At 42.3% G+C, this 24603-nt stretch overlaps 1 protein-coding gene across 24 annotated transcripts in view; it reads right to left on the bottom strand.

Annotated features, from left to right (window-relative positions):
* Nucleotides 1-24603, bottom strand: part of Adgrl2 (adhesion G protein-coupled receptor L2) — a 203100-nt gene that overhangs the window by 66713 nt on the left and 111784 nt on the right. For all 24 annotated transcript variants that reach the window (XM_085835423.1, XM_085835428.1, XM_085835430.1 and 21 more), the window contains exon 3: nucleotides 8805-9018. In XM_085835423.1, the coding sequence (XP_085691549.1) occupies nucleotides 8805-9018 (214 nt within the window). The remainder of the gene's footprint in view (nucleotides 1-8804; nucleotides 9019-24603) is intronic.

Raw genomic sequence — 24603 nt, 5'->3', positions numbered from 1 at the left:
TTAGGGAAGTCCTGAAACAATGTCTTCTGGTGGCATGTGGCACGACCAGAAATGCTCAGAGACCTTGAGTGTATTGGTTACATACTATTCTTGACTGGTTTATATGGAATAGATAGTTCTTGGGGGCAACAGAATCTCTTTGGTCTTGCTTTTTGTCATAAATGAGATTTCTCCTAGAAACATGTGAAACATATTCTTAGCTCTAAAATTAATTGCAGAATAGCAAACAGCGCTGAATTTAAATTGCTGTGATATATTTAAAGAAGTACAGAGTAAGGTAAGAAAGGCTAGGTTCTTAAGATCTTCAAGACAGCTAATGTGCATGGGTAAAATGCCACTGGGAAACTCGTTCTTCACAGTAGCTTCCCTTAGCTAGCGTGCAAAGGAGCCATTAACAGAGGCCTGACCTTGTTCTTGCTATTATGGTCTTATGTGTTAACAATTCCAATACAGACTTTCTGAAAAATAAGGGGGGGCCATGATTTTTGATGATGTAAAATGCTTTAAGGAACTACGTTTCTGTATTTAATAAAATTAACCAAAAAATGCCTGATGTTAAACTACTAGAAATACAGATCCAGAGCAGGTTGGTTCCTTTAATTCCAACCTTGGTCTGGCAAGGCAGGCGATCTCTTAGAATTCAAGACCAGCCTGGTCTACATAGAGAGCTCCGGAGAAGACAGCGCTACCTGGTGAAATCAACAATAACAAAGCAGACAAATAAAACCAAAACAAAACTAAGGAATAAGGGCAGCTTCCCTATCATGTGTATGTATGTCTAAAATGTGATTCACAATCTCACTGAACACAAAACAGTATTACTATCATCTTACCTGGAATAAAATTGGCTTGTCGTTCATTTTACAGTAAATTCCAAAGTGCCAATGTATATACGCGTTGCATTACTGATTATAAGAGTAGCACGTTATATTAGTAGAAAGCTGGCAGAATGTATATTTCATTACACTTCAGCTCTATGGATGGAGGGTGGACCGCGTCCAAACAGAAGACAAAATAAAAACCCAAATCCGAATCAACGGTTGTAACTCTTAAATAGAATGAATTTCCCTTTTTGTCACTACTCTGTTTACACGTCCATTCTATGTGCGTACTTGATGGTGCCTGCCAGAAGATACCATTTCAAGCTTTCCTTATCCACTACCATTTCAGACTGGAAGCTCATTCACAAGCCTGGCAGGTGGGGGTGGCGGACATGTCAGTCCATCATTCAGGAGACTGAGGCAGGAGGCTTCATGTGCATTATACATACTGAACCGAACAATAATGACCCGCCCTACTAGAAAACCCCTAGCTTCCTTTACCTTCATACGCTCCGTCCTAGATCAAAAGTAAACACAGTGTTGCACACACGCGAGTCTGAGTTTCACCCAGAGGCCTTTGGGTTGTACCAAAGCAGAAACACCTTGTCCTCAGAGAAAATGACAGCTTGCCACCCGAATAAGGAATGCGGTACGATAGGAGCAAGCTCTGTATGTGAGGTGTCTGTGTAATCAACGCAGACTGGGACTTCCGAGGACATAACCTAGTAAGAGGACTGCTTCCCAAGCTTGCCCTTCACAAGGGAACCTCCAGGTCCCTGGTGTGGCCCTACTGCCCTTCCTCAGACGGTCATTTTGGTGGACCATAAGGGATATTTAGATGGCTTGGTTATAAGTTATTTCACAATTCATTGGTCTTTCTCACACAGCAACTGTGAACATTTAATATGGGTCAAGGGGGTGAGGGAGGGGTGGTGTTCCTTTTTTTTTTTTTTTTAATTGCCAGTAACCTCCCTTTCTAAGAGACCTGTAGTTTACATGCCCATCCGCATCAGGCACAGTATGTGTCCAATTAGACATACCAAGTGCAGCTGTAATAGCTGAATTCACTATTCTAAGATTCAATAGCAACTTACAAACCTGCAGTCAACACCTGCTGTCACCTGAGTTTTGGTCTTAGCCATTCTGACGGGTGTGAGGTGGAATCTCAGGGTTGTTTTGATTTGCATTTCCCCGATGATTAAGGATGTATTCCCCATTTTTTTAAATAGAGTTATTTGGTTCTCTGGAGTCTAGCTTCTTGAGTTCTTTGTATATATTGGATATTAGCCCTCTATTGGATGTGAGATTGGTAAAGATCTTTTCCCAGTCTATTGGTTGCCGTTTTGTCCTATTGACCATGTCCCTTGCCTTACAGAAGCTTTGCAATTTTATAAGGTCCCAATTTGTTGATTCTTGATCTTGTAGTATAAGCCATTGGTGTTCTGTTCAGGAACTTTTCCCCTGTGCCCATGTTTTGAGGCTTTTCCCCACTTTCTCTTCTATTAGATTCAGTGTATCTGGTTTTATGTGGAGGTCCTTGATCTACTTGGACACTGTAGGGGAATCGAGGGCGGGGAGGCAGGAGTGGTTAGATGGGTGGAGGAACACCCTCGCAGAAGCAGGGGAAGGGGGGATAGGATAGGGGTTTTCTGGGATGGGGAAAACAGGTAAGGGGCTAGCACATCAAATCTAAATAAATTTTAAAAAATAATTAAAAACTGCAGCCAAAGAAGTAATTCCAAGTCGTTGTCTATAGACAAACTCATCCAAGTGCTGGAGAATTGGTGAAACACACCACCAGGACGTGGAAAGCAACCTCAATCTATTCTGCATCAATTTTGCTGAGTCAATAGACCCCAAGTTGCTTCTTTTCCACATCAGAACTCCATCCTAATGGACCAATGGCTGATAAACCTGGCACCACAGATAGATAAAAGCACTTGGGATCCGCACACATGGGATGAACGCCCTTTCTCAGAAGCTGCCTGCTTGGATCCTGTGGGAAAGGATGAGTGTACTGAACAGCCTCGGCTAGCAAGCACTTACAGCAAATCCCCAGTCCCACAGAACATCACCTCAGATGAAAACCCAGACTAGCTATATTTATTGCTCTGAAAAGACGATTAGCATGGAAGAGAGCTCGGGTTTGAGAAAGGTTTGCATAAACATTATTGTTGCCCGTAAAGAGAGATCAGTAAATGTGTACTAATTAAATTAAAGGAAAGGGGAAAAAAGAACTTCCTAGAGCTCTGACATGGACACAGGGCCTCTTTACGAAGACTGATTGATCAATAAAAAGGCTGAGAGGTTTGTATGTCAAGGAGACTACACAGAAACAGAAATCTATAATCATGAAGTCTGACAGAACCGTGGCTGCATTTTAATGGATTCTCCAGGCTAACGTCTGAGCTTTGATATTTACCACTACTTATAACAATGTTCTCTATGTGGACTCTGTGTGTATGGGTGTGTATCCTTTGTTTAGTTTATATGCAATTGCTATCTATTGATATATTTGAAAGTAAGTTAGTTTATCAACTCTAAGTAACAGAATTGAACGTCAACATTATTGAAGAATAAAATGTCATCTTCAGGTATGATTGGAATTTTAGCCTCTCTGGGGGACTAAAGAAGTGAGACTTCTCACTTGGGGCTAGCCAGGGGTACACAGCCAAACTCTGTCCCAGAAAAACAAACAAACAAAACCCAAAAGATATCGCACGATATATAAACAAATTTCACCTAAGGAATCAATCAATCAATCCACATATAATTGGCGGTTTTCCCTTCTGTGCCAAGTAGCTTCTCAAAGGCGGCTCACAATATTTAAAAGCATGGAAGAAAGGGATATGACACTATCAGCTTTATATAAACACATAGGGAAAATATGCATGCAGCAGTGGACCAAATGTGCTGCGCACAGGACAGCTGACTCAGCAAGTATGATGAATGGCAGTTAAGTAAGATGAAGGCCTCCTCCCAGCCTTGGTGAATAGCCTGATGTTCAACCCCTCTTTTAAAAGAGATGCTACAGCCTAACTCTACTAGGATGGAGTGTGCCTGGCTATCATTCCTCCAGGCAGCAGTGTGAGAACAGAGCAATCTTCCTGACATCGCATATAATGTTGCACCTTAAGGTTTCGGCCACTAACAAGGTTGCACTCAAATGTCTCAGAGATTCAGAACTGTCAGCGAATTCAGAACTTTCTTATGAAGCAAAGTTTCTGAATAAGAGCTAAAATCATTTTCACTACTGATGTGAAATAATTGTAACTGTTTTATGTGAAGGAGTCCCTACAATAGTCTTCAAAGATTGTTAAAAAGCCACCATTATCTGTAACGGTGACCGTCTAAGAATCTTCAAGTATAACTAAATGTTTTTGAGAAAAGAGATGAATTCAACCTTTTGAAGATGAACTACAAAGAATACTTTAAAGACAACCACACAGTTTAAATATTACTCATTGGAAAATTTGAAATATTTCTAAGATAAAAATCCTAAATGCTCAAGGCATATTGGACTTAAGTGCTTTTTGGATTAGGATATTTAACCAGGAAAACTGGGGCAAATATTTCAAAATCTGGTATCTGAGATACTTCTTGTACTTCAGATCCTAAGTAAGGGACACAGAGAAGACGCTACTGCCAGTGACTAACACAGCCTCTGTTCACTCTGCATGACCAGGTACACAGCAAGTAGAGTAACAATAATCTCACTCTAGCCCTTTGGACTGAAAACCTGGCTAGCTCATTCTTACCAAATGAGGTGGTGAGGACAGAAATGAAAGTCTGACATGCACACCTACACTGCACTGAGATACCCGTGTCCCTCACCAGACACAGGAAGGGGGCTTTGTAACTCAATGGAGAATTTGTAGTATTGTTACTTGAGCTTTCCAAAAAGAAAATCCCTGTTTCAAAGAAATACAAATGTCTCTCTTTGGTACATTATTCAATGCCTCAGCTTTTGAGGACCCAGACATAGAAAAATTCACTAAACTACTTGAGGTTTTCTGTGTTCAGAGTCAAATGGTGATATGTGCACAGTAATTATTCATTGACAACCCAGCTGCAAAACCACTTCCTCCCTGGTTTTCCTCTGGTTCTTTCCAACTACGCCAGTCAAATATGACAGGCTTCCTCATGCTTTACATCGTGACATACCATGAATAGTGTACTTACATGCTTCCACTATGAAAATGTTTTTCAAATAATTTCAATCTTGCCTTTCCTCTTTTCAATACGGTGTTTATGTTCAAATTGTCAGAGTGCTGATTAAATAATTATAAACCAACGAGCCACAAGTATACTACTATTTAAAATGGGGTTTCAGTTGCTATATTTAGAATGATTTCTTTATTTATGCCAATGCCCCATACTCCATTTGAAGATCTGATAATGGGCAAACAGCATGTATTCCCAGAATGCAATGTTTTTTTTCAAATACTGTAGCAACCAGAGACATGGAGCTCTTCTGCATTCAGACTCAAGGGCAGGCTGTGGCTTTTTACATCTAGACTGGAGTTCACCTGTAGGACACCAAGTTTGACACTTGTACTAAACACCTGCTGTGCACCTAAGTGTGTGCATGTCTTGCACTAGCCTGCCCGAGCCCTGAAAGCCAGACCTGCCAGACAGGCTCTTCGCACTGACTCCCTCCCACCATCTTTGCTGTTTCAGTAGTCTACTGAAAACAGCTAACCATCCACACTAAGTTCTTCACTCCCTGCTCCTCCCTGGCCTGCTTCCAGATTCTGTCCTTTATGACCAAAGTGGACCAGTGTGAGGAAAGGAGAATTGGTTAGTTATTAATGTATCCTGATAGATCAAAGGCACAGACAGCTCCCCACACTTGAACCGCCACGTGCAAAATGTTCTCTGTGTGTATGGTCTCTCATCTGAAAGCATGATGTTTCTAATGTTTTATGGATATGAAAGGACTGCATATTATATGTAGTAAATTACTGGGTAGACATGACAGAGGGAGAGACATGGTGTTCATTGTTTCATGTGCATCTTAGACACAGACAGGAGGTGAGGCCAGTGCTTTCAGTAGAGCCACACTTTGCACACTTCTGTCAAAAAGCTACATGGTATCATTTTTTATTGCGCTACCATGTTGGTACAATGTTATGATCTAGATTTTCTGTTATGGATGCTCAACTTGAAGAACCCACATTACCAAATAAAGGGGAATACTCAACAGTAGCTCTGTTTACAGGCAGACTGCTGGTCTTACATGCCTCATCTAGAATGTGGGTTTTAAAGGAAAGTATCTTACTAAGCACTATTTATTCAACTGGGAATGTGTCTGGGATCCTTAATACTAATTCCTCAAGAACTGAAAGAAGAACCCTTTTGATGGAACTCTTAAAACTTCGCAACATCCTCCAGCTTCTTCAGAAGACCTAGCAAGCTACTATCCACATTTGAAAATCTAGCTATGCCTGTCACTTAAAATATTCCAGTACATAATCCCAACCCATCCTCTCAGAACACGTATTCTTAAAGCGCAGACAATTGTAGGAAGGAGCTCACATATTTTCCTCCATGCCCTCATATCCTCTGATGTTTTCATTGTGTCTGTAATGACTACCCACACATAGATGTTATTCTTCTAGGTGATCTGCTAATCAAGTTAGAAATCTCATTAAGATGCTGTGTCCCAGAGGAAGGGAAGCAGGAGACAGAGGGAAAGCCAAGCACGGGTAGGTCAAGGGTTTCCTTCCATGAAATTGAAAAATGACACTACTGCTCAACTATGTGTCCTTTAGGTGCGTCCTAAACAATGGGGACCTCTGGGCAAAGCAGTGCTGGAGAACTGTGGTACTGCAGAACTAGTGGGTTGCAATGACAAGAAACTGCTATGTGTACTCACATATGGCAAGGTTCACTGAGCTGTCATGAGTTTTCCAAATTTAAAAAATACGATGCGAAGGGTAAGGTGGCTTGTGTCTAAGGAAGGTTCCCCTTGGCCTATGATGCTCAATTTAGGATCAACTTCACCATGGAGCAAAGGGAATATACATTTGAAAGACTCAAATCTTTGTCATTTCCTAGGCTAGAGATATGCAGATCCCCCGTCACAAGGATTAGCAGCACACCTCTGATCCTATCCAGCTGTGTGGTTAAGACACCCTCAGTAAAGCATGCATCCAAGTCGGACAATTTTAAGCTCAGAATGGATTTATGGGGCACACGGCCACGGTGTGATAAAGAGCCACCGCCATTGCCTACTTTCTGTGGGTAATCATCTGGGAAGAAATAAACGTGTTCAGATTCAGCAAGGCAGCTGTTCTCACCGCTTACATCCCAGCCCAGGTGCTCAGGTACCTGGCACACCTGTGGCACATGCAACCCAGCAGCCTGATGGCAACGCTTTCAAATGTAGCCCGATCTACAATGACCTACACACTTCACACAGATCAGGGTGTACGGAGCCCTCACTGGGATCGCACGGATATTGCCGTGAACTTCTATTTTCCTAATTGTGGACAAAAATATTTATTCAATGACCAATTGTAAGTAATATATATTTATTCTCAGAATCATGTTGAAGTAATGAAAAAAGTAATGAAGGCTGGAGTGGGGATTGCTTAGATTACAGAGAAGAACTTTAGTAGAGAATATGTTTATCTATGCACTGTTCGAGGAAGACAGATACCTTCATTACTATGTAGAAATATACCTTGCATGTCAATTTTGGTCTACGTATTACATGGTCAGTATAGCTCCAAGACTCTACTAACCTACACTGCAGTTATGGCTTTGTGAAGATAAAAGCTGTTAACACACCCAGACACTGGAAGTTTTTAGAAGGCCTTCCTCTCTAGTCCAGGAGGACAGACTTAGCTACATGCTTTCTGAGCTGAGCTTGCACCTGTCCCTACTTACTGTTGCTGCTCTTAAGGTTAGGATCAAGAGCACAGGACAAAAGCCAGCAACATGTTGGAAACAGTTACATAGGACAAAACACATAAAGTAGCTTCCACCCCAAGTATACAAAGAATCCTTAAAACAAAACTAGCAGCAGGAGTTATAGAAACGGGGGCATACTTGGAACAAATAGACACTATCTCAAGAACACACAGGAAGAAAGGAAGAAAGGGAAGGAGCTCGGTGCTCTGGGTCATTAAGGGATGATAAATGAAACAAGGAGATGTTTATAAAATGACTAACATTCAAACCCTGTCAACACTAAATGGAAGGAAAGTGTGAGCAACTCCCACCTTCTTCTGTAGCAAAGCAGAATAGTGAAGCGGCCACTCTGGAGGACAGTTCATGGGTCCTGCACCACGCCTCCTCTCACCAGTGAGAGCTGGGTGAGGAGGAGCATGGCATGGGAAAGGATTTCTCCATGTAGTCCAGGATGGCCTAGAACCCTAAAACTCCTAATCTCCCTTTCTCAGCCTGCTACGAGCCAGGATTTATAGGTAAGCTACACCAAAGCCAAATGAAGGTTTCTTATGAATCAGTATAAACGTTTACTATACAACCCAACAGTTGCAAATATGAGTATTTAACCCATATAAACTTGAAAACTCAAGTTCACATCAGACTCTACACACACACACACACACAGTACTCAATTTTGGTGTGACTTTAAACTGCTGTAAAAACTCACTGAAAACATACTAAGAGTAAGCAATTACTGATAAAGTTCCAGACAGATAAACATTCTTTTTGACTACAGAAAAAACTTCAAATTCTCAAGAAACAAGCTTAGATTTGAACTCTTCCTTCGTATTTTCTATAAAATAAGGGAATGTGGTCTGTATTCCTATATATTCTCTACTAAGATGCTATGCAAACTTTATATGTGGCAGAAGCATAATACAATGTAGATGTTACCATAGGTGAGTAAAATTCTGACGGCCTAGACAAAAGCTTGGCTGAGGGCAGCATCTGCTCACTTGGGGCAGACAGAAACTTTAACCCTCGGATACAGTAGCAAACACAGGACATGTGTGCACAGGCATCTACCTTTGAGTCATGATTTTGAAGGCATCAGGGAGGTAGCAGTCTGTGTTCTCCATTTGAAAGGGGTCTGCATCGCAGATCTTGTCGTCCGTCCGACCGTAGTTCGCACTCTCGATCATGATGACGTCACTGCCCGGACATCGCAGGTCTATAGAATAACCCTCACAGGATAGCTCTCGTCTAACTAACCCGAATGGTAATGCTGCTCTGCTGAAACCTAGGAGAGAATTAACACAGAACGTCAAGCTTCCACTCTCATATGAAACAGATTATTTCAGCAAGGCATCTTCAAGAGACATGATTCATCAGAGCCCAGAGATGTCAGTAATTCTTAATTAGACACCTAAAGGTTACTACGAGAGTCTTTCATACATCTTTATCTGGACTCATCACCCTCATTAGACATCTTTAAATTACCATTAAGCATACTTTTCTTTATAACGTATTATAAATGCAGGTAAATATCTTTTGTTAGGTTAAATTCATAGATAAGTTCGGGAAGAACTGTCACAATGTGAAGGAGTAAGTCTCTGCCATATACCATCCTTACTCTCTCATTTTTAAAGTACACATATTAAGTGTCAGTCAGCATCACTCTTATACAGCTACTTCATACTAGCAGTTCTTCCCACGATAGCTAAAATAACTATGACGATGAGAATTCTAAGGCATGGTAACTAACATTTTCGACTTGGAGAGACTGTTTTGAAAAAGTGCTGTCAGTGAGGAGATTTGGGAGATGAATATTGACAGGGGACAGCACTAAGCCAACCCACTCCAATAAACACCAAAGAGCAAGGTTCTGCAAGTTACACAATCTGCAAAATAAAGTGAATTACTTACGACATTAGCTAGTCTACCTGTGAAACACAAATGCTTAAGTGCTGTATGAATTACAAAGCACACAGCAGGTCCATGTGCTAGAGAAGAATCTCGAACGGAATAAAAGGCTAGAATTTTAAGGGGTTTTACATTATTATTATCTCTGTGTGTGTGTGTGTGTGTGTGTGTGTGAGTATGTTTGCTGGGGTACGTGACTTATGCACCACAGGTGTATGAGTGAAGGTCAGGGACAACTTTCTATACTTGTTCTCTTCTCCACCTCACATGGGTTCTAGAGTCCACATCACGTGGGTTCTTGAGTCGACACTCAGGTCATCAGGCTCATGGGACAAACAGCTGAGCCACCCACCCGCCTACTCTAAGTAAAAATTCCAAATTAGAGATCCCATAAATTAGCTCCAGAGCCCAAGCCAACAATGGTCGGTGACAGGGAAAGGGAAGGAGTAATGACTATGATCACGAAAGACAAGGGTTCCGGGGGCACCAGAGTGGTACCCGGGGATTAGTCAGCATAGCAACTGCCTCTCATGCACGGCCTCAAGTCTTACTTCCATTTTCTTGCCTGTCTCAATCTACAACACTCCTTTAATAACTTTAATGTTCATATGTCTTTGTTGTGGGGACAGGGTCTCCCTGTGTGGCTCTGACTGGCCTGTAACTTGCTATGTAGACCAGGCTAGCCTTGAACTCAAAGAGATCACAGTTCTCCGCTTCCAAAACTTGGGATTAAATGTGTTCACCATTTTATTGTCTTATCAATGTTGTTTTAATTACTCTGTGTCAAATGGCTTACTCCTTCTAGGGAAATTACAGGGAAAAACCAACCAACCAAACAAACAAAAACCCCTGACACAATCAGGAGAAACTGCTTCAAGTTCCACACTTCAGCCCAGAGTGTTGAGAGTGTCTGGGTCAGTGCAATGGTAACCCCTAATCTACCTGAGCTGCACAATGTCCTCACTACTTCAAAGCCTTCTCTGAGGTGCCATATCCTACAAGAGGGTTCCTGGACCACACCCATAGGATCAGCACACAAGCTCAAGTTCAATTCTGCTGAGAAAACTAAATGTGCACGAGACTTCAGAGGGAAGAGCAGAACTCTATAACCAGAAACACGACTACCTTCAGGAGCTATGGCAATAAGCAAGCCTGGGAAGTTTGACCTAAGGTCTATGGTAAGAGGACACCAGACCAGAGGAGGTGTGTGCCAGTAACAAGGATGGAGCATGGGCACAGAGCTTGGCAACTCAGAAAACAAGATGTACAGCTGGCCGAATGCACACAAGGGTTTTTTTTTCCTTCCCCTACCAGGCCCACTACATTTGACCCCTTTTCTGACTCTATTTCAAAAGCAACTTAACTCCTACTGCTACATCTGTCTTAATTAAAAATATGTATATGGCTTCCCAAGCTCTTATTTATTTCTGGGGGAAAGTAACGTGTGAATTCAAACAAGTGACATCAAATAACATTTGAGAGTGTAACCTACTTTAACACAGAGGTGGTTTGCAACTATAATTCCATAATAAAAAGGAATAAATCATACTATTATAAAATCTTAGAAATATTACAACATGCCGCTAAAAGATTGGCTTGGAGCATAATTTTGTCGAAAACAATTGATTGTAAAGTTGTGTGATTTCTAAGCTTTAATTTTGGCCTTTGTCAGCGTGCAGGGCCACAGGTATAGATCTAAGTGAATCTTCTGCTTGTGAAAGCCACTGGAGGAACTGGGTAGCTCAATGTCGAGCTGTTCTGTCAACACAGAGGGAATTTTACAGCTTCCCTCCTGATCACCCCACAGAGTCAAGGAACGACAGGAATGGTCAGCGTCCTTTAGTAGTGTAGAGGGTTCTAGCATGGAATCCTCCACCACAGGAAAGAGATCAGGGCTTGGGTGTTTTCACTGCAAGCGATGCAACAGTTTTGTCACAGAAAATACTGTTCAACTAAAGCTACAGTGTTTCTTGTGTCACCTCTCTGTCAGGTTGTGCTTCTGAGCTGTTCTCTTTGAACTTTGTCTTTACCAACATGCTCTTAGAATTCCATTACCTAGTACATACATGTAGGACTTCAGTGAATGGTACAGAATCATAGTGAAAGTGGAACTTGTGATACTGTCGATACACGGACCACTAATATGAAACAGATGATGATTAAAGAATCCATGTGAAAAAAAATGAACGTCCCTGAGTTGTGTTTGTATGTATGTGGTGTGTTTGTGGGTAGACATGCATCTATGTAGATGTATGCATGTGTAATGTGTTTGTGCTCATGTACATGTATGAAGGTATGTGTGTACATGTGCGCGTGTTTGTGTGTGTGGTGTATTTGTACATGTTTCTGTGTGTGTAAGATAGATGTTTTTGTGTTTATGTACATGTGTGTTTGTGTGTGTGTTCACATATGTATGTGTGTGATGTGTTTGTGTGGTTTGCTTTTATGTGTTTGTATGTGCACATGTGTATGTGTGTGTTGGTATGGTGTGCTTTTGTGTACATGTGTCTGTGTATATCTGTCTGTCCGGGGACCTTGAAAACTTCAACCAATAATCCCCGTGCTTCTCTAAGTTCTCACTTCCTTTTCTGAATAAAATCAGCTAAGAATTGTGTAAGATTTTCCCAGATTATGAGTCTAAACTAACGAGATGCTTCTAATGAATCTCATATTTGATTTATTTTTTTCCCAGTCACCCACCATTACTCTAGAATTCACTCTGCTTCTCCAAGCTGTGGACATGGGGCATGGGTAAACGGATGCACTGTGGTGGGACAAGGCAGATCATTGGGTGACTACCAAGGAAAGTCTCAAAGTTGTCTTATAAACAAAACAGGCTTCGCGTGGCACTGGGGCATTTCTTTCTGGATTGGCTATTTAACCCAAAGACTTATGGGAGGGAGAAAACCTCTTGGGTGTCAGTCATAAAAACTCAACAGCAAAAAACCACCACCAACACAATGTAGTCTGCGCCTCCTTCAGTCACTTCCCGTGGTTTTGCTTAAAACTTTGACCTCTGACCCCTGCCATGTAACTATAACTCCGAGTTTGCAGTAAGCAAACAGAATGAGTCACGGAAACATATTCCCGGAATAAAGGCCTACCCTTTTTGTCCCGAAACAACAGACAAAATCATCAACGTGCTGCGGCTATCATCTCTTCATGGGACTTTTCCCGTTATGTGAGAGGACATTTTCATCCAGGAGTGGCTCTTCTAGAATGTGCCTGCTTGAAAACTGAAGGTGACCATGGCAAACTAGTCTCCGGGTAAGGTCTCAGAGGGCACAGCCTGCAGCTCTGTGCCAGACCCACGCAGGAAGGATCCCGGAGCAGACTAGACTGGGACATGTGTGTTTGTGGAGAAAAATACTAATTTACTTACAGCCGTGATAGAGTGAAGATGTGCCAAGACCGTCTCCGGGGCCTTTTAAAAATAGTTTTATTTCTCTGTGGAGACCCTGTATTTGTTAACTCTCTGTCATCATAATTCCTCTTAATTCTCTAATATGGTTTTATTCTAATCTTTGAACATATCCGTAATAGCTGCTCTGAAACGCTTACCAGCTAAATATATCAACTGGGCCTCTCTCCGAGGCAGCATCTACTAGATGCCTTTTCTCCTGAGTAAGGCTCAACTTTCTCGTTTGCGTATCTCAAACAATTGTTGCTGGAAACTGTGCTTTTCAGACAATATCCTGCTGGCAACTCTGGATTGGGCTTTAATCCCTGCCACCACCACTGTTGCAAAGCTTTCTGGTTTTTGCTCAGAAGGGTTCTACAGCTCTGACTTCCTGATGTGCATTTGCCTTGTCTCTGCTGCCTGCCTACGTTTCTGACCCTGCCTTCCTAAGATCCCCATCACTGTGTACAGCCTAATGGTCAAGCAGGGGTAGAGCATCAGTGCTGCTCAGAAGCCAGGAGCCCTGACTGCCAGCCATCACATTCTCCTGATGCAGGAGGCAGGGGAGAAAGCACCGCTGAGGCTTTCCCAGGTAAGCCTTGGAGGTTCCTTCCCACCAAGTCCTTTCCTGTCTCTCTCCTGTCTTGCTGCTCTTCCTGGTTGGTGAAGTGGACGTGGAAAAGATACAGCTCCTACGGTGTCCAGGACTTGCCTACCACACATTTCAGAACGCATGTCCACAATGTCCTCGAGACTGAGGCCACAATCCGGTAGAGCTAGGGAGCTGGGAGGCACTCCCTCCAAACCTTTTCCTGACAACAGTGTTGGGCTGCAGCCTCCATCCTCAACTCCAAACCCAGCCACAGCTTAGTAGGAAACAGCTACCCTAGTGCAGTAAGGGGGGGGGGGGTGTTGGCGGTTGCGTCACATGAGAGGGTGTGGGTTCCTATGGTTTCTGACAGACATTCAACAAATTTTCACAAGCAAATGCTCACCACTGGCCTCATGGCTTTAGTTCATTTCCACAGCCCCAAATGGTCACTGCAGACAATTTTACCTCACCACTATAGGTCAGAAACCCCTATGAAGATGCTTCAAATGTTTAATGGCTAACAATCCTTCCAAACCCCTTATTGATGGGAACTATAAAGGTCACTGGTTTACGGAGGAAGACAGAGAGGCTAAGTAAGATTTAAGTTCCTCATGCTTTCACATGTTGTAAGGATGCTCTGACAGGTCGCTGTCACGGCTCTCCACATCATGACAGCCATCGGCCGTAAGTTGCTGTGGAGGGCGGGCTTCTGCTGTGCTGTGTGCTGTCAGTCTTGGGCGAGAAAAGGAGTAGAAAGGAAAACTGTGTGTGATGGTCAAATATTTGGTCAAATGGCTGGGTCCCCATGACCAACATCACACAATCCCTAAATGAAAGCCACATTATTACGATCACCATGTTCATTCCTAGCTGTACTCGAGATCTATTTTTATTTCAGTGTCCCCCCACCCCCACCAAAAGCATTCCAAATAGCAGAGTGCAATCCAATCCATCTTGCTGACAATTGAAGGGGGGAAAAAAACCTAGTAGGAGGCTTCTGTGAGAAGAAAAAAATAAATCAATACTGCATCTTGGAGCTGGGCAAATGTGGACACTGCCAAAGCCCAGCACTCGGACAGGAATAACTGCTTTGCTCTGCTTCTCCCATCCGAACAAATGATTCTTCAGACAGTCTCTTCCCACCCCACCCCCATCCCGAGCTATAAAATGCCAAGCCATAACTCTCCTGGCTAGAGGCTAGTGATTGGAGTAAATACCTCCAGGCAACAGGTGCTCTGCTATGACAGGAACCGGAAAGGTCACAACTGGAAGCCACCATTGGTTGTCACAACCGGTAAGCATCTTGGCCAAATGATATGGTGCGTTGTCAACAAAGGGCACGCTTTGTTGGACTTGAAGCGAGTGAGGACAAACACTTTGCCTTTCTGCCCTTGGCTCTATTCAGCCTTGAACACAGTTCTGTGGGAATCGTGTCCATAAAGAGGCTCTTATTAACCAGAATATAAAAGTTTCAAGGTCTCTGGTGCTGCTTTTCTTAATGACTCTGAACTAACCCAGAGTCACAGATGCCACTGCTCATGCTGTACTCGGGTCCTAGCAGGAACAGTGACTTTTCATTATCAGGGACCTCTGTGGGACTGGGGCTGTGACTTCAAGCTGTCCTGAGACATTAACTCAGGCCACCATTTATTAAGAGTGCTGGCCTATGAAATCTCTGAATTGCTTCCATTCGCATATGTTAATGAGGTCTCTTCCTGCAATGGAAGAGAGCTAAGAGCAAGGCTCGAAGAGAAATTAGTTCACTAATAGTTCAACAGTTCCCTTTACCTCTGCATATTCACGATGTCAATGAAACACAACGTCTCAAATCTCAAGAGCTTAATAAAACTCCCCATGGCTAACGGCAGGGTGTTAGAAACATAATTTCATGTAAGTTTGTGGGAGCTCGATGCTGCTTCGGTTTCTTGACTACTCCAGTTATAAAAATACCCCCATCAGGGCTGATGAGATAGCTCACTGGTAAAGGTGCTCCTCTGAAAACTGGAGTTCAAAGGCTGGGACCAATGCGGCAGACAACTGACTCACCAAAAATTACCCTCTGACGTCTGAGACACACCATAGCATATCTGCACATTCACACACATGCGCGCGCACGCATGCGCGCGCGCGCGCGCGCACACACACACACACACACACACGTAAAGAGGAACCTCTAAAGCATCAGGGTTTCTGTGTGCACTGATACACAATCTCTTCGAGGTATCTATGTACTGAGAACCCCAAACCATGACACATAACACTATAAACAGCATTCACCTTTGGCCTCATTGTCAACACTAACAATAAAGATAAAAAGTGTTCAACTCCCATGGGCTAGTGTAAGCATACTGGTATAAAAAAAATGGAAGTCTTTATGTGCAGGGACTTTACATGAACCCCAAACACAAAGAGGGTTTTCAAGAAAAAAAAAAAAAAAGCAATTGTTCAATTTAAGGTCATGAGATTACACAGCTCAACCCAGAGGCCTGGCCCGCTTTATTTTCTTCAGCCTTGTTACGTTTATTTAACTCAGTGTCTGCATGTGGGTGTAGGCCAGAAGACAACCTGTGGGAGTTATTCTTCCTCTTCTCCCATGGGGATCCCAGGGATGGGACGCACATCCCAACTTCCAACTGATTCAGCCTGCTAGGCCCTGCCTTTACTTCTGGTGTCATTTGGGTTTAGAATTGAGTTGTTTATTCTAGATAAATAAAAAAAACTCAACTGGATGTTTAAAAATCACAAAGTATTTTAAAAAACTTTATTACTTTTAAATCTTAACAGTAACTTAAGTAAAATCAATTTAAATCCAAAAATGCTATAATTATCTTTGGAAATATATTTTTTTAAAAAAATCAAATATAAAATGAACATTTGCGAACTCTATAATTATGTAAAGTTAAGTATCACTACTCCTGGTCACCTTCTGGACGCGCCAAGGTCAAATGTTAAGACTCCCACCAGCTGATAGGTCAATATTAGCACTTCCGAGGTCCTCTCAGAATGCTGAAAAATAACTCATGATTAGTCCTTTAAAAACCCTGGGATTAAATTACTTATTAGAAAGAAATTGATCCCACTCTTGTAAAAACTTCTAAATTACCCACCACTGGGTAATAATTCACAAGTGTCATTAAAACACTGCAGTTTAAGTTATAAAATATGACAGGCTTAATCCTGAACTTTAAAGGAAAGCCTCCCAGCAAGGATGTCTACAAAAATAACATTAGGCCTCAGGAAAAGCTGGGTGTTTTGTTTTGTTTTGTTTTTGTAACGAGTCTTAGCATGCAAGCACAACCTCTCCAAAGCTCAGAAACACAGGCCTCCAGATTTCCAATCTGCTTCAGCAACATTTCCAAAGGACTGGACAGCAAGGCGCAGTTACCTTAGGGCTATTGAGTTGCCTGGGGACTGTAGCTTACTTGATAGAACACTTACTTCCCTAGCATGCAGGAAGCCTTGGGTCCACACCATGGGACCTCAGAACTTAGGTACTATGGTGCATACCTGTACCCCAGCAATAAAGGAGGCAGGAGAAACAGAAGTTCACAGCCGGCCATGCTCAGCTGTACATTCAGTTTGAGGTCAGCCTAAGGCTACATGCAACCCTGACTCAAAAGAAAAGGAAAAAGAACTCAAAACAAAACCCAGCTCAAGGCTTCCCTGACAATGGGAGAGTCTGACCTCAGGCTTGCATATTTACACTGCATCTTACTGCTCAGGACTACAGCGGAGTTAACATGAGTGTGGACCTGCATCTCAGTAGTGTCTCCTTGGGAAGAGGGTCTTCATCTAACTCACCCTCTGAAGCCAAGCCTACTGAAGGGTGGGGAGCTGGAGATCAAAGCCACTCCACCTTTCAGGTCATGAATTACAGGACAATAGAAAGCAACGACCCACTTGTTTCTCTTCAAGGAAATAAAATATCCTTTACAACACTTCTGTCCCCAGCCAGCTACAAGCTAATAAGGAGTTAGCATCAGGAACGAAATTTTTCTAGGTCACTCACTTTGTGCGACTAAATGAAAGCTCTCCAGAGCATCTCTATAATTCATGCATTGTCAACAAAGAAACTAGAAAATAATCACAGAATAAATAAAGAAAAACGATTTCTTATCTCAGGGAGGGGACTGCCACCTCTCACTGAAGAACACAATCGATTTTACAATTCCCCTTTATACCCGTTTGTTATCAGAATCCCATTAATTCTGCGGCCTAGACTTGGAGAACTATGTCCTTCAAAGCAGTGACGTCAGAAGGAAGAACACAGACTGAAACTGACTTCTGCATCCAGTCGGGCACACCCAGCCGAGCAGACTGAGCAGGGCTCCATCCTGTCCTGGGACTTCATCTGCACAGAGGGCAGGTCTCCCAGATCAAAGAGAGGACACATCTGAAGGGTTACTTCAGCTCCTGCTGCATTCACATAGAAACAATATTTTCACTAAAATACTGGGGGGGGGGGGGGAGCAGAAAGCTACTGATCGCAACCTCATTTTTAAAAAGGTGAATGTAAAAGGGTCCCCACCAGAGACAACAGTGGATTTCCAATGTAGGACTTTCACATCAATGAAGTTTTATTAGGCAGTAATAAACTCTAAAGGTGTGAAGCAGTCCCACCTAGCTCAGGGAAGGCAGCTCCAGGAAGCCAATTAATGCAGACTCCAGAGTCTGTGCTAACAACCCTGAAACCACAGCAAAGCCACCCACACATTTCTCTGTGTCCTGGGCGAGGAACCTTAGGGTGACTGCAGGCAACCTCTGCTGACTCAGGGTCCTAAAGGGGGAGAGCTCAGGAGGCTAGGTCTAAGGAAGGGAATCCCCACCGAACCCCACAGAGCCCTGCCTTTCCAGTTAGCCACGCCAACCGTTTGCCAATGAGAGAAGACCATCCAAGTTCTCCCACAGAGGGCCCACTGCTTCTAACTTTCCATCACGTACACTTTCTTTGGTTATTATTGATTTTGTTGTTGCTGTTCTGCGTGTTTGTTTTGAGACAAGGTCTCATGTATTCAAGGCTGACCTCGAACCCACTCTGTAGCAGTAGCTGCCCTTAAACTTGCCATCTTCCTGCCTCCACCTCCCCAGTACTGGAATCACATGCTGGCCAGCTTAGTCCTACATTGCTTGTAAAAGAAATACCCGTTTTCCTTAAAATTCCAAAGGAGTATCTAACTTAGAATTTTCCCTTTCAAAAGGTAAATAAAAGAATGCTACTGAAGACATCAGAAAAGGGTTTTCTGCTAAGAGGAAGAAAAATCCAACCAGATTCCAAGAGGAAGCCAGGAAACTTCTTGTGTCCTCGCCAAAGAAAAACTAACTTTGGAGACCCAAAACATGTTGAAATGTTTCCTTTTATGTCCACAAAACAGTATGGAAATTTTGATTGATTAGTTTAAGATACAAAGTCACTAGTGCTGTGTCGGTTTCCTTTTGGATTGAAGGTAGCACTGGTGGCGCAATCAGATGCAAGGACTGCGTTCTAAAGAATGGTAGGAACTTGTGAGGAAAACTAGCCAAACTAGTGACATAACTGACCCGCACATATAAGATGCTCCTGAGCAATGTCACTGCTGTGCTATTTGCTTACTGATACTACTGACCTAATCAAAACTTCCAAGATGCCCCAACAAGTAAAAGGAGAGGATCAGCAGGCCTCACTCACTCCCTTCGGAATACAAAGGCAGGAAATGGCCACAAGGAAACACAGGACTCTGTATGCAAACTTCAAAACAAAACAAGAACAACAATATTTAAAAATTTCAACAAGCATTTATTTACTGCTCAGTCATTTTTCCTGCTGTATTTGTGTCTGGCAGGCTCTGATGTCTCTCTTAGATCACTCTGGAATCAGTTAAATAACAAACTGGGTAGAGGCAATGCCTTTATTTTCACACCCTGTAAGAAGCCCATCCAGTGTACAGACCACTCCAAAAGCCACCAGGTGACCCTAGCAACAGTCACACTGTAATTTAGGATGGCACTCTAGCCCAGGATGGGACGCGGATATCATTTGTTAAATGACAGTATGGTGGCTTTGACACTGGAGTGAGTCTAGGTACCATCTCCCATGTCTTTGAGGTCTATCTACATTATGATGAAAGGATGAAGTTTTAAACAAACAAACAAACAAACAAAAAGACCTGAAATTTTGTAAGTCATTAACACCATATTACACTGTTATTACATAGTTATAAAACCTTAAAACAGCAACATGGAGTGTTATCTACACAGTGAAAAAAGCTGTGTGTGTGTGTGTGTGTGTGTGTGTGTGTGTGTGTGTGTGTGTGAGAGAGAGAGAGAGAGAGAGAGAGAGAGAGAGAGAGCTGTCAAGTGCACCCATCAAGAAGGAAAGAGGCAGCCTAGAGTCAGATCCAGTTGAAGAGTTCCTTTCCCAACACAGAGAGTGTCAGCTTCTAGCCTCGGAGATTCTAACATATTACAAGAAAATACAGGAAAAACAGTTTAGGCAGTGTTTCCGTGCCTTGGTAAAGTCCTTTGCACAGCTCTCCCTGGACCCCAAATGCTTATTTTCCTTCATACTTTTAATTTTATCCTTATAAAGTGGACAGTCGGAATTAAAAAGATCCTTGGTTATTAAAAACACGTGTAAAAACAGAAATTAAGCATCACAAAAACAATCAACTCTTTTAGGGCTCTCATGGGCTCACAGAGACTGAGGCGACAATCCCCGGAACCACTGGGGTCTGCCCCAGGTCCTCAGCATGTCTGTTCCAGTTGCAGCTGTTAGCCTGGCCTTTTCTCTGGGACTCCCAACAGTGGGAGTGGCCGTGTCTCTGGCTCCCTTGCTGCTCCTGGGACCCTTTTCCTCATATTGGGTTGGCGAGTCCAGCCTCCGTGTGAGGGCTTTAGCCTTCTCTTATGGTGTCTTGTTTTGTCCTGTTTAGCGGTGGTCTCTTGGAGGCCTGCTCTTTTCTCAAGAGAAACAGAGTCAGGGAGTGAATCTGGGGGAAGTGGTGGAGCTGGGAGAAGCGGAGGGAGGGGAAGTTTGTATTCCTCAAGGGAAAAAAAAAAATCTATTTTCAATTAAAACAAAAAGGAAATGAAAAAAAATGAGAATTTAGGTGAACCTGACTTGTAAGGCAAGTTCTAGACAAATCATGGCTCCCATAGAGTCAGCACTAAAACCAAGACGTCTGACCAGGAGACAAGCTCATTCGTCAACATACTCTCTGCCACTTCACCTTGGCACAGAAAAGCTACTGCAACAACAGATAAAAGAAACACAGAAGAGCTGGCTTCATAGTCTAATCTTGTGAACTGCAACGAGGTCAAACTTCAATCTTCATACACAATGACTGCGCATGATCACTGTGTTTACCACAGAAATGTAGTAACCAATGTCCTACACAATGACTGCCGGGATCGCTGCATTTAATACGGAAATGCTGCAATGCTGCAAATGCTATACAAATGAAATATTGGTTAGATCTGATCTAGTCAATAGCTAATCCCACTACTCAGGACCCTGACAGAGGATTACTCCAAATTCAAGGCCACCCTAAGCTATATGGTGAGAGAGTCAGAGCTACACATTACGATCCGGTCTCAAAATTCAAGAAAATGACTTTAGTGCTGGCAAAAATTGTATTTATCTTTTTTAATGTTTAATACAATCACAATAGCATTTAATGACATGTGAAAATTATACAAAATTTAAATTTCAGTATTCCATTATAAAATTTTGGGGTATTCATATTATATAAAAACACATGACACTGTCAGCTATATATTTGAACACACAAAGTCAAAAACATAGTTATGGGCCACCCTTCCCATTGCATTAGGAAAACAGAAACCGTGTAGGCTCTTCTCAGTGAGTACCTGATCTCAATTTGTTCTTTGTAATTGACATTGTCTTGATATTTGATATTGAATACAGCTAGATTAAAAATAACAAAACATGCTGTTTGAGGTTGAAGTTTCTCACAGAGCTACGTCAGTCTGAACCCTAAGTGCGGGCATTGAAAAATGATCAGATGGGTCAATGAGTTTTAAAAGTTCCTCCCATAAATATCCCACCTTCTAACTGATGAATTTAATAATATGTAGCCAAAAGGTTTGGATATACAGTCCGTTAACTATTTCAGGCCAACAATTAAAAACTTCTGGACAAGAAGTTACTTAGCTTGCATTAGAATATTTATCTCTTCAAAATACAGCAGCCGGATTCCAGAACCCTCTCTTGAAATCTAGGCATACTATTGAATTAATCCAGTGTTAGGTCACAGACTGAGCGTTATAAAACAGCTACCCTAAAAGTATCACCCGAGTTGAAACTCATCAGAAATTAAGATCAGCAACTCCAAATGTTTAATATGTAACGCTCAGCCCACTCTCCACACACTGAACACACATATGAAGCGCTAAGGATCTATTAAGTTCTAGTTACCACGGACAAACTAACATATGGGCGAATCTGCTTTTGAAATTGCAATGAAGTCCTATTTATGAAATACAAGCTGCCATCTTCTCCCAACAGATGAGCAGCTGTGTCGCTCTTGGCGTGGAGTGCTTTATATAGACTTGGACTAGGAAAACCTAGGTACAGAAGGAAGAGCGCTGACCCCAGAACATGAGGTCAAAGTGTTTCTAGAAAAGCAGCTAGAGCAGCGTGCCCTGTTACTTGACTTGGTTTTGCTTGTTTGTTGGTGCTGTGTTTTAGGTCTCACTGTGTAGCTTTGACTGGCCTACTGGGCTGGCCATGAACACAGACATCTGCCTGTCTCTGCTTCCCAAATGACAGAATGAAGAGCACTATCACATGAGGCAAGAACATCCATTTTAACTAGGTCCAGGATGTCACTTACAAACCAAATGTGCTGCCAGCGCCTGGGCAAGACCCTGGATTAGATCCCCAGTAGTGATTATCAACATCCCCAAAAGCCCAGGAAATAAAATGAACATAAGTAACAAAAATAAATAAATAAATAAAATCCTGTATCTAATGGGCAAGAACAAAAGAAAGTTTTTAAAAAATCAAATTTGATCGTATTTTCTCATATCAAATTAGCAAAGATCTAGTTGTTTATTATAATAATTGGGTTTATAATTTAAGTGCTTCATATTTTGAGTCATTTTTAATGTTGGAGATATATCAATCCATTTTTGCTGCTTTTATTTCATGAATAGGAATTGAATGCAATTAAGATCACATTTATCCACATTTTCATTATGTTTATGCTATACTTCAGCTATTTCTGAGATCATGAACTCATACAATCTTTCAGAAAAGATCCTTACCAAATCCCATTTATGATAATATATTCTAAAAACAATCTAACAATCTGACAGTAATTTGGACAAAAGGAGACAGTACAAATTTTAATACTGGGTAATATGCCACAATAGAAGAGTAATTTAGAGGATCTTGATAAAAGAGAATGGTTTACTCCTTGAAAAGACCATAATATTCGATAGCATGATTAAAAAAAAATACAAGTCATATTGTGGAGTCTGATGAGTTTGAAGGTGGACCCAGGACAACCAGGGACTAAGGTCATCAGCTGTTACATTGTTAGTCTGAGGTAGGCTTGAGCTAAATGAGATTTGGTCAAGAAAAGAAAACAAAACAATATTATGATTACATTGAGTGATTCTGGACTGGACTCAAAGGCAAAAAAATTATACATGATAACTTCATACAAATACATATACGTATATGTATACATATGTGCATGCTATCGAGGGCTCTGAAAAGCCCTGCTTGGTGCACTTCCTGAGGACCTGAGTCCCTCACTCATTTTGAGGAGCTCACAACCAACTCTAACTCCAGCTCTAGCATATCTGACACACTCTTTTTCTGAACGCCATAGATACTGAAACATATATGACACACACAGGAAGACATGAACATACACACAAAGATATATGAAAATACAGCTTTAAAAACAAAATTACAAATTTTCTCCAATATAAATACGTATAGAGGGAAGAGCAGTTTAAGGAAACATCTTTTTTTTTTTTTTTTTTAAACAGAAAGCAGTCTATATAAACCAAAATGCTCGGGCATCAAGACATGCATAAAACCTCATCACTCACCCCAAAAGAGCAAGAAACAGAACGGAAGCCAGTTAACGTAAGTAAGCAGATGAGTAGAGGGTCAGGGAGCCCGGGCAACCCCTTTATGGGAACATCTGAAAACTCAGGTGACCTGCCCTGAAGTTCCCATTACGTCCTGGATGGAAGCGCAGACCCATGTGGCTACTCGGAAATCTGGTCTCTATGGCCTTCACCTCACCCTACCTGGAGTGCACTTCCCCTGGGTGACCTCTGCCCACAGGGAAAAGGACAGTCGCTTAAGCAAATGATTCCTGCAGGTCCAGGGTTTTCCACATTCACAAGTCGCCCGTCTCCTAGCTGTATCCTTGCTGCAGTCTATTTCTGTCCCCATCTCCCCAGGACATCCCACTGTCAGCAACATTCTGTTGTGATAAACTTTATAATCTGCAAGGTGGCTGCGAACGCTATTTGTCTGCAAATTAACCACACGTATGAGGAGCAGCGAGCTAATGCTGTCCTGGAATGCTACAGTAGAAAAGCTGCAACTTGTTTATTGCATTAAATTCTTTTAGATGGCAAACATGCACTCTCGAGTTGTCTTATTTTAAAGTCTCATTTGCACGTCCGTATCTTTAGAACTTCATAGCCTTCTCTCCGACTGCAATTCCTTCCTGCAAGCTCAGCATTTTTGAATCCCCTCTTATCTAAGGTGTAGGAGTCCCTGCCTCTTCAAACCCTCCCCACTTAGCAGAAACCTGCCAGTGAGACTTATCAGAAGACCTAAGGCAGACAGACTACGGTATGCACAGACACCACAGGAGCTCAAATGTTCACAGGAGCTCAAATCACACTAACAGTGTTGAGCTTTTAAAAGAGACGTCATCTCCTGCCAAAAACTAGGGACACATCTAGGGACAGAGGAGACTGCTGTCTTTGTAGGAGCTGTC

Source organism: Mus caroli, unplaced genomic scaffold (assembly GCF_978045245.1).
Source record: "Mus caroli unplaced genomic scaffold, Mus_caroli_1 scaffold_3, whole genome shotgun sequence".
NCBI classification, from domain to species: domain Eukaryota; kingdom Metazoa; phylum Chordata; class Mammalia; order Rodentia; family Muridae; genus Mus; species Mus caroli.
This window is presented reverse-complemented; position numbering and strand designations above follow the sequence as displayed.